Below are 17,767 nucleotides of genomic sequence, written 5' to 3' on the forward strand. Positions count from 1 at the left end.
TTCTTCCCACTTGAAACAAAAACACGCTGCTAAAAAAATACAGCGCCACTTTGTCACATAAGAAAATGAATCTTGAACCTCCACTGACAGAGAAGTTAGAGCGCCATGCAAGAAGGTCATACAGACACATTATCCTTCCATGTGATTTATTTCTATAATGAACATATTTTCTTTTTCATCTGTCAACAAGAAGTATCCAAAGCAGGTATTTCCTAAGAGCTAGGGAATTCATCTATGTAAGATCAAAATTAGATTGTCTTCATGGCTTTCTATTTAAATTACTCACATACTTGCTATATTTGTTTCCAATAGATGCTATATCTTATTTCTTAAATATGACTGCTTAAATTACCTAAATATTTAGGATATCATTAGAAAGAAAAAAAAAGTATTCCATTACAATAATAGCTGGTGACAGCATGTTTTTCTCAGATTAAGACAAGAAAACCTACTGTAGTTCTGCAAACAAATAAAAGCCTTCAAAATTTATTACTGTTCTTCCAAAGGAAATCATATCTTAAGAAGGATGCATCATGAAAAAGTGCCAATATTTCAAACTTTAAAAGCTGTTTTACTTTCAAACACACAGACTAACCACAGTGAAGAGGGTCAAACCTACATACTTAAATGCACCTGGAAACAATATTATCTGACACTAAGCATTGCAATGGGTTTCCCAGAGAGGTTGTGTAGTCTCCATCCTCAAAAATGTAGATACTCAAAATCTGTCCTGGGCAGCTGGCACTAGGTGGCCCTACACGAGCAGGGGGGTTGGACCAAACGACCTCCAGAGGTCCCTTCCAACCTTGGCCATTCTGTGACTATTCACCTTGGGAAGTAATGCCTGCTCATTACTAGAACCATTGTTTTCATTGGGAACATGGGCAGAATGAGTACAATCAAACCATAAGAGCAAGCTCCAAATTTACACAAAAATACATGTTAATGTTGTTTTCACCTCCTGAAACACCACACACCACACAGAAGCACTGCATTGATTATACCGTAACAATCATCCACTTCTAAATAGGTAATCCACAAAGCAGAGCCTCACTTTGAGTGAAAATGGTTAACATTGCAGATTCACATCTTTGAGCAATTCAAATCAAGCTAATGGCTTTGTGATTTAGCTACCAAAGCATGCGTTGTAGAAGCCCACCATGTAGGTCCTATAAAGGTTTACATCAGCTCTTGAGTTGGGGAGAGAAGCAATCGAGATCCTATTATAAAAACCATACATTACACTATCTACCTTTTCATCCATTATTCTTCTTCATTTGTTTGATCCTTAAATTATATAATAATTTATATTCACTTCAATGATACATGATCATCTCAGTTGTGCTTTCTCAGTCTCTGCCAATACATGAAGATATCAAACAAAGTAAACACTTAACACATAAGGAAACTATTGATAAAAGAATACGATAAATCCCTTAAAGACGTGCTATATTTTCTATTGCTTTTTTCACCTCGTAAAGAAATAATACTGCATCAAGTACACAGCTGTGAGGAAGAAAAGTCAAGAAAAAACAGCCAAAACCCTGTACTTACCACTCCTTTTCTCATTGGTTGCACGGATAGATGAGTTTCCTAAATGAACAACTGATCATTGAGCACTGTGGCACTAAATCTCAAACTTAAACAACATTTAAAACAAACAAAAAGACCAGCTCTTGCTTTGCAAACATATTTCTCAAAGCCAGTATAAACTAATCCTAGTAGTTAAATGAAATAAACAGCTAGACCCTACATTTTCTGTTTAAAATAAGTGCACCTAAATATCATCCATAATGAACTATTAACGAATCAAAATGAATATTGGAATATGTCCCAAAGAGTACTCCCCTCAATAACAGTCCACTAAAGTCCTCGGTCATCTTCTTTGATGTGATCACCAAACAAGAAAATCAGTTTAATTAGAAGATATATCAATAAATAGAAGCTAAAATGCTTACACCTGGGTCTGCCCTTCAATCTGTTCTGATATCCAAGGAGGCGGGATCAGAGATGGCCGTCACTAAGACAGATGCTGCACTGTAGGCCCACACAATTCTGCTAGCCACAAGTCCTCAAGCAAGCTAAATATACTGCAATTTACTTCTCTCACCACAGAGCTAGGACTGGGCATGTACAGTTCTGGAGCACTCCTCATAGCGAATAAGGTTTCTTGGCTTTCTTTATCTCTGAGAACCCTCTTTTACAAAAGTTCCCAACACATATCCTTACTGCTTACTCCATACAAGACCTGGAGAACTGAACAGGATTCATTCTGCAGCAGAGCTCCCACACCACTCCCAGGGGGCCCCTTTCCAATCACCCAGCCACTCCCAGAATCTTCAGGACAACATGCCTACCACAACTATTGCTGGCAGGAAATTGTTGGAAAACCGAGGATGCTTCTGGGGAGAGGAAATGAGAAATACTTTTGTATATCACAAACTAAAGTAAATTCTTTAAGGAAGATTTTCTTAATGTAGCTGCAAGGAAATTACTGCACTTGCCCCACATCTGAACTGTTACAATTGTTTATAGTTACAAGGTACTTAAAACAGAGGCAAAAGATTTTTACAGGACTGAGATTCCCTGATAGTTTTATGAAATAGTATCAGTTTCACAATGCTAGTGAAGATATTTTATTTAGAAGTTGTGACATTTGAACGTGTCACCCATCTACACAACTAATGCCACATTTGAATGTTATTTTCCCAGTTTCTGTATAGTTCATATTACCTGAACTAAACAAAATCATCCAGTTAGAGGTAGAATTCCTTAAGATCTTCAAGCTACAGTGGCTAGCCCAGAAAGGATTTTAAAAACTATTTTAATAGCACCCGAACTCAAGTTCAAAAGTATTCTGAGAGGGTGAGGCCCTTTCAGCACTGAGACCAAGATGTTCCTGTATTTTCTGTAACCAGTGGAGATAACTTGGAGTTTCTATTACCAGCAAGTGATGAGACTAGACACGCAGTCACCTCTGATTTCTCAGGCTAAATAACTAAGTAGCAAATAGTCTCATATTTAAGTATAGGTAGACTTTGGCATAAGCCTAGAACAAGGCTAATTCAAATTCATGCCCGATAACCCACAGTGAGATCTCTTTCTATTTTACTACAACACCCTCTATTTGGTCACTCACTATGATCAAACACCTAAAATCCATACACATATCCAAAGCGTGCACCAGACACAATTGAATTATGAAGAATTATCTCCTTGAGAATCAACAGAAAAGGTGTCACTGAACTAATTTAGTTAAATTTCTTCACAGTAAGATGAAATACCTGACATTCACTATTACCACACAGAGGGTTTTACCTCAAGATAGATCAGGACATCACTGAATTATGCCACATAAACAAACATGTCACTATACAAGTATCCAGAAAACAAAGTGCCCCTAGTCATTGCATAAGCTACCATATGAAATCCTACACAGGCCTAAATAGTGTCTACACTGCTTGTAATGCCCATCAACAACATGCACGACTCCATCTGCTAGCCTTTTATGCTGCAATGAAATTACCTCCAGATTTTCAAAATACATCCAAAGTTGTCATATATGCTACTTCAAAATGCTCATGAGTGCAGTTGCAAATGCTCTACCATGCACACCTGGCAAGAGAAGAAGAAAAAAAAACTTCACTGAAAATAAGCAGATGGTTATCCTTGCTGAAGGCAGTAAACACACTGCCTGCTTTCTGGAAACCATTTTCTAAACATTTCTAAATCTAAAAAAAAAATCTATGTTCATTCAAACAATCGTGTAAAGAAAACTACTGTTTTCTGCGCTGCATTTTTTTGATTAGCTGAAAACATGATTTTTATTGTTAATAGTATAAAACAGCTAGATGCAATACTTCTGCGTCCTCAGTTTCAGACCTCCATCACAGAGCTCACTGCAGAGTAGAAACCAGTATTTTAACATTGCTGTAGAAAGTATTAAAATAACACTTGCAAAGGAAACCTGAGGCAGCAACTGTTGATTTGCTTACTCACTAAGAACTAATGGGACATAGACAGCATGGGACATTTTTCTTCAGCCAAATTATACAGCAACAGTTTTTCCATGTTAATGAAGCTTCTTCCAGTGCATGACATTAATTGACCCTGTCAGAGACAGAACGGTTCAGACAGCTCATGCCTAGACTTCTGCTAACAATTTGTGGAGATTTCAGAAGAAGGGCTGGACTTCACACTCCCTGGAAGAATACCCAAATCTCCTTAAACAAATTGTGTGTGATCATCTACAACACGTTCAGATTAGAATACCAGCCCCTCGACCTGTCCACATGTGCTTTCTAACATCTTAAATAAAACACATAACTGAAGACACGAGGCTAACATTCTCAGTCACTTCTGGGAGCAGATTCTTCTCATCACTAAAACCAGAAGGATCATTAAAGGTGCCTGTTCCAAAAGTCACTGAAATGACTACAAAGTTATACACTAAGGCTTGATTTAGTCATCTTTATTCATGTTAAAAGGTGATTAATGAAATTTAGCTAAATAAACTGGTAAGAATATTAATAACTACTTTGGATGCCAGTCTATCCCACTGGGGATTACTTTAACAAAACTGAAAATCTCGGACACAAACTTGCAACTGAGATAGGGCACCAATGTCTGACTTACATGTGGCAAAAGTTATTTTAAATGCAACTTGCATAAAAAATGTATCCAGATGCATTTGTCTAAGAAATGAGAAAAACAATAACAATTCTGAAAATTAAACAAAGATTCACACAAAAACATTAAAAGCAAACAGTTTTAAATGTAAATACTATCTGAGGAGTAATGACTGGGAAGGCAGTCTTCATACAGAAAAACCAAAGACTACATTGCTAGGAATTAGATTTTGAATATTACATTCATCTTGCGAGCAAACACAGCTTTCTTCAAATCAAGATTTATTTTAACATGAACCTCGGGACATAATTCAACTTAATGCCTTGTAAGCAAAAGCCTTCCTATGCCAGAACCACATTTTAAAGGCAAGGTATCAGAGAAAAAAAAGGAGGGTGGTGAAAAGGAACCCCTCGCACACATACACACACCATCTTTAGCTTAAAGTGCTTGACTTCTCATACCTAAACTAAAGCTCTGATCCAAAGCTGGTTGTAGCCAATAACAGGTTTTCAGGCAGGCTTATTTAACTAAAAACAATTGTCACTGCAAAAGTGATGAGAGAGTTAAGTCGTAGAAACATAAGTTCATTTAATTTTCTCATATAAGTTAAAACAAACATTAGCTTCCATTGTAAGACTGATTTCCAGCATGTTTCTGTTCTTCTTGGTTTTAACATAACAATGAAGAAAATATAATCTTGGCAGATAGACAGAAACCAAACCTGAAACACGTAACATTCAGCATTACACGCTGCATTATATGCCATCCAATCCTGACCAACGTTTCTTCATGGTATGTCAGAGTATTTGAAGAAGGACTAAGTCTTTGCAGCCCTCCCTGTTTTAAGATTTGCCAAAGTCATCACCAAAAGTATATATGCTTGCCACAATCCAATAGTAGTGAAATGAACACCATTTTCTTGATTAAGCACAATAAAGGAAAGAAAATGAACAGATACCTTCTCTTTGCAAAGGGAACTTCTGTGAACATCGATCCCTAAAGATTATTCTGTTCTTGCCTTAAAGCATTTGCTCTTCCAGTATATACACATAATTTAAAATTGCTATGCTAAGTATACTGATACAGACCAACAAAGCAGTATTTAATCAAGGTGTTAGTGGGATGCTAAGAATAAGAACAAAACTCTCAATTCATCACCAGCAACCAGCTGCGTACTTAATTAGCACAACATGAAATTCAGTCTCAGAGACAACAGCATAGAGGTTGAGGGATAAAGGGGAGGTGGTTTTTTGACAGAAAGAAAGAAGAGGCACAAAGCCATTTGGACATTTTCTTGGCTTTTTATTATTACTCCTAACTATATAGTTACCACAGGTTGGGGTTTTTTCCCTTTCAGATCACTTGCAAATAAAACATTTCAGCATGTAGCTCTTCATAAAAATAACAGCAATATCAAGGATGCTTCCCTGCCCAGTCCTCTGGAATCTGTTGCATGAGCAAGCGTAAACCTTTCACATCTTCAGATCTATGCAAGTTACAGGCAGACTAATGGCATTCTGCTATATTTAAGTTAAACACAAACTCCAGCATCCTCAGAACTTAAACAAAATCACTGGACCAAATGAATTTTTTGGGTTCCATGTTTTCCTTAAGACCAAAAGAAAACATGATGTGTACAATTCTGTCTCAGCATGATGTCTTAAAGATGCCAACTCACAATGCTGGTCTCGAAGAAAAAGGAGTAACTTGATCAAAACAGACCACATCACAGACCACATCTCCACACAACTAGAAATGCATGTGGTAAACTTCCTCACAGAAAACTATTCCACAAAATTGAAGCTCTGCTCCCAGGCATCACACACCAGGAAAAGAAATGTTCCACTAATGTTGATTTTTACTCTACTTACAAAAAGCCTCCACTACATAGCCTTCTTTCTAAAGGTGTCCTCTCTGAAAATGCATTTTTTTTTTATTTCCATCAGACTGTGAGGTCAGGCTTTACCGTGCCTTCATCCAACAGTCCTCAAATTAATTACTTTTAATATCTTTGGTACGGTTGACTATGCACAAACATGGTTAGTTGCTGTGACTGTCTCCCACAGCCTCTGGAACAACTGCCTACTTGGACGGTTCAACTTTTCATTTTCTGCATTCCTGGTCTCGATTTTCAACTTAAGACTACTCTCACAGCATGATTTAAATTACATTATAAAGCTCACGTTCAGATCAACTTCAGTAAACATGAACAACTTGGGTTCAAACATTCAGGAAGTCATAAAATTTGGTATGCAGGAATCTTTTCAAGGCTCTCAAAACTAGGTTACAATAAGATATTATGAAATGATTTCAGAAGAGCTCATAAAAAACTCATTTTCTTATTTGCTGTCGATGGGGTCATATTAGTGTCATCAGTAAATACATGTATTTGCCTTTTATTTTCTCTTTTACAGAAACAGATAAATCTCATTTAATCATCAGCAACGAGGCATCTGGAAAATCATATAGCTTTCCAACAAACTTAAATTAAAGACCTTCTCATTGCTATAAACCACCCACCATCCCTTCTGAAATCCTTGTTCTAGGCTCAAGTATTTTATTGATTTAAAATAACCTGCAGAAACACCATGAAAAGGCAAGTGAGCCAGGACACATTAACATGTAGTGTATTCAGCAAACATTTGTAATAAAAGTACATTGTATTGTATTGTTTTGTTTTCAGCTGTGAACAAAGACGAAACCAGTTGCTCTGAGTATGTAACTAAAGGAGAGGGGAACAAATTGTCCACACCGCCTCTCTGGGAAAGAATATTTTGGGCACACCCCTAGATTAAAAGAGAAAGAGAGAAAAGGGAAGGGGGAAAGACAAAGACAGAGGGTTGCATGGACTTGAGTAAACATTTCATCTAGGAATATTTTGCCGCTCACTGGATTTACACTGAGTTTGGGTTTAATGAGATGGGCTTTTAGCATTCTCTCAGTCATTGTTCCAGTGTGCAGAACCTATTTATAGTTAAGACTGTATCAATACTACCCACTCTTTATAAGCTGCTCAGCGATGCTAATCCTAGAGGGTTTTTTCCAAACAAACATTTATTTTGTAATAAATGCACAGTAGTGCTTTAAGCCAAATGCCAAACATAAGCTTTTTTTGTACCGTGCAACAAAAATAACAGTCATCCTTCCAGCTCTAGCCATAGAAAGGTGAAAAAGTAGGAAGTTAGTCCCCTTCTCAGTGTAAAACAGGACTAAATATGCATTCAATAGAAACTGCTTGTCTGGGGGGAAAAAAAAAGAGGAAAGGAATTCTGCTCAAAGAACTACAGCAGAAAAGAAAGATTACAAAGACAGAACAGAAGCACTGAAAAGCAGGTGTTTGTAACAGGTTGAAAATGTTGTTATTGCAAGTGTTTATCAGTTAGTGTAATCTCCTCAACTGGTAAACTCCGACAGATTTTTGCTACAGGCGAACACAGTTATGACAGGAACTAGGATGGGTTCAGGACCCGATTACAAGATCTAGTGTATAAACTACTCTTGCTGCCTGATATATATGAAAAAGTTTAGAAGAGCCCTGAAACTCATTATGCCTTCATCTGCCCACCGCAACAGGTTTTTATTTCACTAAAGATCTCACAACTACACATTGCATTACAAAGCTGCTAAAATTTGAAAACTTCACTCATACAATTGCCAAACCCTAGCACAAGTGTCACAGAAGGAAATGTTTTGTATTACAGCTGGAGGACGCTATGAGCTGACACCTGCTGATCAGCATAAATCAGTATCTCAGTAACTTACAATCATCTTCCTATATTCAAATTTTCATTTTTTTTTTTCACATTTTTCAATAATTTTTCACAATGGTGTTATATTTTTGTGTTTTTCTTGACTTGATATTTTTCACACTTCATTGATTAGAAACCATCATTTGCTCTTTCTTTATCTTTTTAAAGAAGTCAATCCCCCTCCACTCAAAAAGCATATTTTTAAAGGATCACTAAGTCCAAAATCTCACTAAAGTATCTTTAAGCTAGGGAAAAAAGAAAATTAAAAAAAGGATTTGTTAACAGTATAAACTTAATTCTGAGATCAAATTTTGCTAGGTGTGATGATGTCACTCTAGACTACTCACTTCCCACATGAGCCTGCAGTCTGTGTTCTCATCTAGTTCCTGCGGCATTCGCTTCTCCCCTGCAAAGGGGCCAAATTTTTCACCCTGAGGAGCAAGAGAAAAAGTATTAGTGAAAACGGAAAAAAAAACCAAGCAAATTGCCAAACTCCAGCAGAGGTATCATTTTTAGCTTCAAATGGAAAAGGACAGTTTCTCTTTGTCATCCTCCGATATGCCAAAAAGGTGCATATCCTTGAGGTCCATATCCTTCAACTTCAAGCTCATCCCCATTCTTTTCACAGCTTGGAGAAGCTCTTAAACCCTGCATGTTTATTTCCCCTTTGGGAAACAGCACTTTAACTAAGGCTGAAATTTACAATTCAGATTTCTTACATTTCTTATATAAGATTTTCAGGAAGCACCTTGCAATAGACATCCAACTAAAATGTAAAGTATTTTTGGCAAGTGCAAAGTTTTCATTAGATTTATTTGCAAGATTATTTGCAACACTACTTTTTGAAGTGCCACAGACCAAAACACTGAATAACTGAGGTTTTGATCATACAGAGAGATTCGTTTAAAAACACAGGGAGTATGCACGTGTCTATGAATTAATTCAAGCCATCATAAACAACATTAAAATGTTATACCACCTGCTAGTCATAACACATGCTGTGAAAGCATCCATTGATATGTTCTTCCAAAAGTATTGGGTATCAGTGGTTTTTTCCTTCACAGGCATCACACTAGCAGCAGGGTAAATTACTTAAATAGGACTTTCTTCTTACACAGGCCTAACTTTCCACACAGGCCCCCTCCCCAGCCTTGTCCTCATTTGCAATGACAAGCCCTACAAACCAGAATGCTATGTTCCTTCAGGCACTATTCAGATCTAAAAGCTCTATATACTTTTAAGCATTACAGATCATAACTGTATAATGAAAAGCAACTTTGGTGTTTCTTTACAAGTAACAGTATTTTGGCTAATAGAAGTATTGATCTTTGTCCATGTGTCCCTTCCCCCAGGCACATTCCATGGTCCCAGAAACAGCCTGCTACACATTTTCCCTCTTCCGTAATTTTTACAGACTGCCTACAGGTAGAGTGTACCTGTGGAATGGAAAGTGGAATGGAAAACTTGCAGGATCATTCCTCTTGGAAACAACCAACCAAGTAAAAAAAAAACCCTTGGATTTACAATTAAACCTGAAGAGGTAATAAACAAAGGAAAAGAAAATTGGCATTGCATAAGGCAACAGAACTGAAAGCCAATATTTTTAAATGTGCACAAAGAAAATTTCTTTAGAAAGAACAGCAAAGCAGAAGGTTAAGAGATAAGAACAGCATAAGACAACAACTGGAGCACAGAGCAGTAACGGAGACACAGATATGGGCAGTGACAACAAAAACTGGCACTGTGGGGCTTCATCTCCTTCACTTCTCACTGATCTCCATACCACCCTTCATTGCTTGCTCACTGTTGAGGTCAAAGCTCCTCCCCTGCCAACTTTACAAATCCTGGGATTTAATACTCAAACTGAAATTTACTTCTTTTACCTCATCAGCAATGAGGGTGAAAACAGGTCAACACACTTAGGCATGTACAACCATCAACGTTCTCATGCTGAGTGCTACCCCAGCAAGCTTGCTGCTGTCCAATAGCAGACACATAGGTATTACATGGGGGGTGGTTTGCTTAGATAAAGGAGGAGGAAGAGCCAAGATGGTGGCAGAGGAAATCTGCTCTGGAAATGCATTGTCCTACCTAGCTCAGTAAAGATAAGGTAGGCCCTTGCGGGAGCAGACACCTCCTGGCAGGCTGAACTGGCTTTCCCCATTCACTTAGAAAGCAAAATGCAGTTTTGGTGCAACAAGGAAAGCAGCTCACTACAATTGCTGAGCTCCGAGAGAGGGTGTAATTATACCTGCAGAATCTCCCATTACTCATAGCAATTATCAAGATGAAGATAAGCTTATTGGGCTATAATCTAGATTAGTTCTATAGAAAGAAGAAAAGACTCCATAATTTTAATAGAGAAATTATTTGAAGATGTAAAGAATAAGGAACCTGAAAAAGCTAGTCTCCCAAACTCACTTCAGCAGCAGAATAACACTTTTTAAGACAGCATAAAGAGATTAATTTCATCCTTAAGCACTTTGGAGGCTTCAACAACCCTCACCTCAGTAATACTTTCATCCTTGCAGTCCAAAGGATCCCTAGATACCTTAAAAAGCATCTATAGTGTTAATTTTACCCATCACTGAAGCACACATCACCTCTGGGATGAAGCACAGCAAGAGCATAATACTGCATACTGACTGAAAACAAGAAACACCATACATCATTCTTATCTCAGCTACTCCAAACCAATAAACCTCTACTGCAATATGTTTAAGACCTTCTAGAAGCTCAAAACAACAGCAAAAATAAAAGGCAAGATGTCTACCTCTGAATATAAAGTAAATGTAACATGAACAGTAGGTGGTTCAGACTTTTAAGCACTTTTTACAGTTTCTCAAATTTGGAGAGAAAGCAGAAATTAGAGACAGCAAAACCTCATGTCTTGGAACACAAAGGTGCATTAAGGTAAGTGTAATTATTCATTTAGCCTTTCAGAGCATTTTCTTCTCATATATATATGTCCCAGTTAATAAACATGCTGTCATGTGCCAATATATATCCATCAAAAGCATACCAAGACTTCAGCTTCCTCTATGATCAATAAAAGCAAGGCATACAACACAGTCTAAAGTCAACCACAGCAGTGATTCAACATATGAAAGGCACACCATTCAAATGTTAAAAATGCTATTTTCAACAACTGCTTTCAAGAAAGCAGCAGCAACTAATCTTCCAGATGCAGCAAAACACTGAGAAATGTAGTGGCTGTCTGATGATTATACCAAGGGCCTTGTGATACTGGTGCTGTAACCAGAAGCCAGCTGTTGGAGAACACAAAGAGAACCAAACACAAGAGAACCAAAACACTTTTGTTACTGTAACAAAAGAAAAAGGTTCCACCTTTAATGATTACAGACAAAAACTTGAAAACAAGAGCATAATGCCTGGAGGTGCAAAAGCAGGTGGCAGACAGCAGCAGTTCAAAATGTATTATTACCAAAAACCTTTGCTAATAGCAGAATTTTCAGAGGCCTACTTCGTGATTACTTAGCACTTGGAGGGTTGGTACTGAAATTACTGATTATAAAATCATCTGAAACATGTTTTACTTTCAGATAAGACAACCACAGCTGTGTGATATAGTAACAGAGAGAAAATGGTGCCATACTTCCTACTCACCAACACAGACCTTACTTCACAATTAAGTGTCATATGCAACACCTCCCAACCGCAAAGCCCCAAGGAATTAATTTAACAGCTATTAGCTACTCTGTATCATAGCCCTGAAGTACTGCTGCCTCATTACTGCACAGGAGAATATGTGGAGAGCACTTCAGATGTGATTTTTCTTTCCATCGAAAAGAGCAACGCACAGTCTGGCTATATCTAGCATATCATCTGTGTTACTTACACATCCACCCTTCTCCGAACAGCCACAGCAACACACAGTGCTTAGGTCTCCAACCATTTTCAGGAATACCTGTTTCAAACACTGCCCACAGAGCAACTCAAGAGCTGGTTCCTCACCCTGTCGAAAAGCAAAGACTGCCTGTCAGGCACATACTTCTGCTCAGGGCTTTGCATAGCACAACTGTCTGTGCTACCAGCACAGAGGATTCACCGCTAAAGGACAAGTCAGCAACAAACACCGTGACCAGATGCTCCTAATACAAATAGATCTTACTACAAGTGTCTCTGCCTTTACCTTTTGCATTCCACATGCAATTCGTGTCACACCCGCAACACTTCAGTTTTGCGAGGATGTCCTGTACGATGTGCTCACCTGGCAGAGCTGTGCAGGCTGACAGCATATACTTTGCCACTATAAAAAAAAAGTTCAAAGTAATGTGGAGTAACTCAGGCAAGAAAATGCTCTTTTTTTTCCTAGCATGCAGCTCCAAGGGTTCCATTCACAACTCTGTAAAGGAAGGGTGCTCAGACCCTGAACTCTGAACTGACATTCAGAATTAATATTGATATACAGGTGATGATTTCCACAAGCTTCACTCTAGAGCGCACTCTGTTTCAAAATCCAGGGATTAATACACACTGGTAGTGTACAACCTTCCTTTGCTGTGTGAACTCCCAAAGCTTTCAAATGAAAGTTCAGAACCTCAGTGGAAAAAATTTAAGCCGAGTGATACAAAATTGTTGCCCTCCCACCCTCCCATTAACACTCAGGGACACCTTAAAAATGAGAGATCTCTGCCCCATGGTGCCTAAGCCTTGTTGATGAAACCACTGAAAAATCAGGCAGCCCTCCTAGCCTGCTCAGAGCCAAAACTAGGACAAAAATGGAAAGCAAAATATACAACACAGAGAGGTGTATACTGACGCAGCGTTCATAACTTCAGGTATGCCTTTGTCTGTTCTAACAAGCCACCCGGAGAATCGTAGTTGGGGTTTCAGATAACTCAGAGACTTAATTCAATCGTGAGGTGTTCTGGTTGGGGTATGAGAGACCCGCAGTTCAGCCGAATCCCATCTTTCACGTCTTTTCGGCTTTATCGTCCCAAAACTGCGAATTAAACCCTCCACCCCACCCGGCCCTGAGAGGAGGGCGGCGGCAGGGGCGGGCGGTACCTCAGAGAGGGCATGGCGGCCTGAGGCAGGCCCTGACCCAGGCGGCAGCCCTGGCGGGAGAGGCTCTGCCCTCAGAACGCTGCCAGAAACACAAACCAAGTTAAAAGAAACGAGGAAAACAAACAAAAGAGAAACACACCACAGAGAAAACCCTTTCGCCGTCCCCGCCGCCGGCTTAGCCAGCGGCCCGGCCCCCGCGCCCCTTCCCCGCCCCGGGAAGCTCCCTTTTCCCGGAGGAGGGGAGCGGGCGGGAGGTGCCTCCCCTGAGGAGAGGCAGCACGGGCGGCGGGAAGCGGAGGCAGCGCCGACAGAGCGGGGCTGAGGTGAAGCCGGAGCGCGGCCGGCGGCGGCGAGGGGCGGGGGGTGGGCCGCCCCGCTCTCCTGTGAGACGTGGCAGCCGCTCCCCGCCGGGCCGGGCCAGGCCGTTAGCCCGCTCGCCCGGCCATCACCCACCTTTTTGACTTTGCGGGCCGTGTAGAGCCCCATCCCGTCCTGCACTTTTGACGACTTCAGGGCAAACCTGTCCGGCACGTACATGCCCAGCATTTTGGCACCGGACTCGCCCCGCCGCTTGCTACCGGGGAGGAGGAGGATTACCGGGGACTTCCATCCCACCGGGAAAGAGAGGAGAGAGACCGGGGGAGGGGGCAGGAAGAGGGGCTGGTTGCGGGGCTTCCCCGGCTCCTGAGGAAGAGGGGAGGAGCCAGGCCGCCGGCGAGGCCCCCGCCGGGCAGCGGCGGGACGGGACGGGGCGGAGCAGCGGCGGGACGATCCCCGGCTGCCCGCGCTCGGGGCCTTCGCGCCGTCGAGGGGTTCGTTTAATCGCGTCGTGTGAATGTCGTAACAGGAAATACGAGGCCTTTGGCTTTGCGACACCCCCGGCTCGGGAGGCTTGGCCCCAGCGACACGCTCCGGCGCAGGGCCGCAGCACTGGCGGCCTCCTGACGCGTCGCCGTGGGCCAACGCATGAGCGGCCTGCTCTGCAAAGGGGCGTACAGCGAATTCCTCGCCCGTCGGATGGCTTTCGTTTCCAGAGAAAATGGCTCTTCATGGACCAGTCCCGGCCTCCCGGTCCGGCAGGGTTCCGGCCATGGGCCTTCGCCAGCAGGCTGGCGGCGTAACCCGCACACAGGCGTGAGGGGAGAGGGGCACCCAGAGCAACGACAGGGGCTGTCCCCCACCGAGGGGAGGAGGGAGAGAGAGAGACTTATGAGTTTAGAGAAAAACTGAACTAGTTGAATTAAACATTAATAATAAAATAGAAAGAAAATAATGAAATGTATATCAAACCTTATCAAGCTCCCAGGACAGCAATCACATCACCATCGTGGAAAATCCCAGACTGGGCTCAGCAACGGATGCGAACTGGATTCCAGATCTCGGTTCAGGAACGCATGGATGGGGATCAAAGGCAGACAAACAGAGTCCCCCCCCAGACACCAACCACTGAAGACAGAGGAGTGACCCTTTGATCCCTCAGCTTTTATACTGAACAGATGCAGGTGGGATGGAATACGCCATTAGTCACCTTTGGATCACCTGTGCTGCCCACTCCTCCCCACAGGTGCAACCACTTACACTCTTCTGCTTCGGACCCTCCAACATGGCACACAGCTGACCATGGTTGTGATAGCAGTAAGTGTAAGCAAGAGCCTCTCTGCATACCATCCCTTGGCATAAATTACAAATAATCAGGTCTTAGCACTCTGAGAACAAAGCGTCTCCACAATGCTGTATTTATAGACATTTTTAAATTGTGCTGCTAATACTAATAGTTAGAACACTGGAGTGTAACAACCTCCTTCAGTATTCTGTCAGAGTCGCTAACAGATGCATAAATAGTAGGACTTCAGTATTAAAAGCTTCTATGTCCCACCAGAGCATTAGAAAAATTTTGCGTTAGTGCCAAAAAATGTCCAGAATTTTAGTTACAACATGACAGTGAACAGATTATCATAAAAGTGTGCGTATTGTTTTGGATCAGTTGGATTTCTGCCAGTCCATAGGCAGACAGCTGGGGAAAAATAAAATAAAAAAACCCCGAAACAGGCCTAGCTGAACACGAGACTACCTTTGACTACTTCCTAGTGCCCTTATATGTTACACACAACGATGCCACTTTGTGTTTAGTATCTACAGAGTCATACGGCAGATATCATAAAGCTTTAAAAAAAAAATCTTAACAAAGGTAATGTATATTCTCACCAACACACACGTATATACACAAATATGTATATAGTGCTGCATGATGTCATTCCATATATAAGCAACTGCTCCGGTAAGTTAGATGAGACAAGAAAAACAAAAGGAAGAGAGAATCCAACAACATGGGTGGAAGAATGACTTTGGTAATGAAAACAATCAGACACACAAGTTTTACACCTGGATGTAAAGTGTCTGGTCAGCCTGGACGCTGGCTGTTAATTTAGCAAAAACTAAAAAGAATGAAAATTGAGTATTTCAATCTATGTAAGTAAGAATTCTAACACCTCAAAAACAAATGCAATGAGCAGAGAGGAATTAAGTTACCTGGGGCTACTGCTTCAGTTTTAAGAGTAAGAGCCAAATTTAACTGTTCTTTTAATTAAGAGCCAGCTCCAAAGCTTCCATATGTATAATTGAACATAATATTTTCATAGACTAGAATACTTCCTTGAATGGAGGCCAATCTGTCTTAATATATATCAGATTAAAATGTTAGCATCATTTTCCCTGTCTGTGACCTTTTCCAAGGGCTACGGATATTTTAAAATCATTTTCCACTTTATGAAGGCCCCAATATTTTTGTCTTCAAAACAAAGAACTTGGGGGTGCTTCATTTTGAACTTTAAAACATTACATTTAACTTCACATAAAATAAGTAAAACAGCATAATTTGCAATGCATTTGCATGTTTTGTTTTTAAGCTCTTGAAGTACTCAAGACTAATTATTTTCATTTATAAACTTCATCCATTATTATTCCAAGGTGAAATGCAGTTACCTGTATCTCATTCAGTTTAAATAAAATAGGAAAGATGCTATAGCATTGGACGAAACAGATGCCAGTCTCTCCTTTTGTAGCTTCATGGGTGTTGTGACATTAATTGGATATTCACAACTGCCTGGCCACCTGTACCGGTATTATTTATTTTTTAAATATAAATTCATCAGCCATTGACTGTAAGATCTTATAAATGGGCTTCATGCACTGTTGGTGTTGGTATTTGTCCTTTGGTTTCTATAAGGGCGGCTGGGGCGAGTAAAGTCAGTCTTGTTGAACGTAAAGCTGACAACTGCTGCTCGAGCAGACACGTGTGTTACAGCTCTGTCCTGTTTTGTCCTAGCTGCAGTTGCAAGGAGGGTGAGGTCTGAAAGGTCCAAATGAAACAAATTGGACAGAGCAAAGATGAAGGACATCACGTCGTGCTGAATGTATGCTGATCACTAGTGACCGGCAAGAGTGGAGCCCCGTAAGTTTCAACATAACTCCGTTTTGTATTTGGTACATATATAGCAGAGGTGCGTATAGCCTCTTGTTTGTCATGAGCAAAACTGATTGCAGAACACACCTATGCCGGCATCGCCTTCAGCTGAAGGTGCAGCATACACCAGTGAAAGGAATTTTCTTGCTGACATAGCTAAATCTTCTCTAAAGTGACCAACTGAACCAGTGAATACACACAATTGTGGTAGATACACCAGGGGTTGCTGGCGTAGCCGGCAGCAACTTGGGAGCGTGAAGAAGTCAACCGTGCAACACAGCTGTACTGACAGAACTTCTTAGTGCTGACCGAGTCTCACTCAGACTCATGAACCGTGAACCCCTAGGACCCAGGCACAAAGCAGCACTTCCAGGACTCCCTAAACACACACAGGCAGCCACCGGATAGCATAGAACAGGTGAGTAGCTTTCTACTGTCCTAAAAGAGGCTCTGTTGAAAAAAACGTGGAAAAATGTCTGTCAGCCCAGAGACTGAGAAGTGTGCTTTGGTGTGCACCTTCCAAAAGCACTCTTACCGGCAGGTTTTTAGTCTCTGTGTCGTGATCCACATTGACCCATCGATTTCTTCTCAGGAGGTCACTGCCAAACAAAGAGTAACTGCACTAAATATTTCAGCAGGTAGTATCTATCCTGTACAGTTAAACCACGACCCTTCCTACACTTGCTGGCTTTCTTTTTTCAAGTTCCCCGGTCCTAAGCAACAGAAACACCTGCCCAGGTAGTTTTCTTTGTTCTCTTTTCAAGTATTCTTTTCTTGGCACTTGCACTAAAACAGGTGCAATTGAGGGGAGGGTGACAAATCAATCCAGGAATGTTTGTGCTCACAGAAACAACCGACTTCATTGCCAAAATGCTGTCTAGGTGGCTTAACTGAA

General features: G+C 40.9%; 1 protein-coding gene across 3 annotated transcripts in view; it reads right to left on the reverse strand.

Annotated features, from left to right (window-relative positions):
- The window catches only part of PRDM5 (PR/SET domain 5), a 111,062-nt gene extending 96,970 nt beyond the window's left edge, over positions 1-14,092 (reverse strand). For all 3 annotated transcript variants that reach the window (XR_008466747.1, XR_008466746.1, XM_054203861.1), the window contains exons 1-2: positions 13,863-14,092; positions 8,726-8,809 (exon numbers count right to left, since the gene is read on the reverse strand). Coding sequence is in view for 1 of the 3 variants with exons in the window: in XM_054203861.1 (XP_054059836.1) it covers positions 8,726-8,809; positions 13,863-13,955 (177 nt within the window). In the remaining 2 variants the exon portion in view is untranslated. The remainder of the gene's footprint in view (positions 1-8,725; positions 8,810-13,862) is intronic.
- Between the last annotated feature and the right edge of the window lie 3,675 nt (positions 14,093-17,767).

Source organism: Rissa tridactyla, chromosome 5, assembly GCF_028500815.1.
Source record: "Rissa tridactyla isolate bRisTri1 chromosome 5, bRisTri1.patW.cur.20221130, whole genome shotgun sequence".
NCBI classification, from domain to species: domain Eukaryota; kingdom Metazoa; phylum Chordata; class Aves; order Charadriiformes; family Laridae; genus Rissa; species Rissa tridactyla.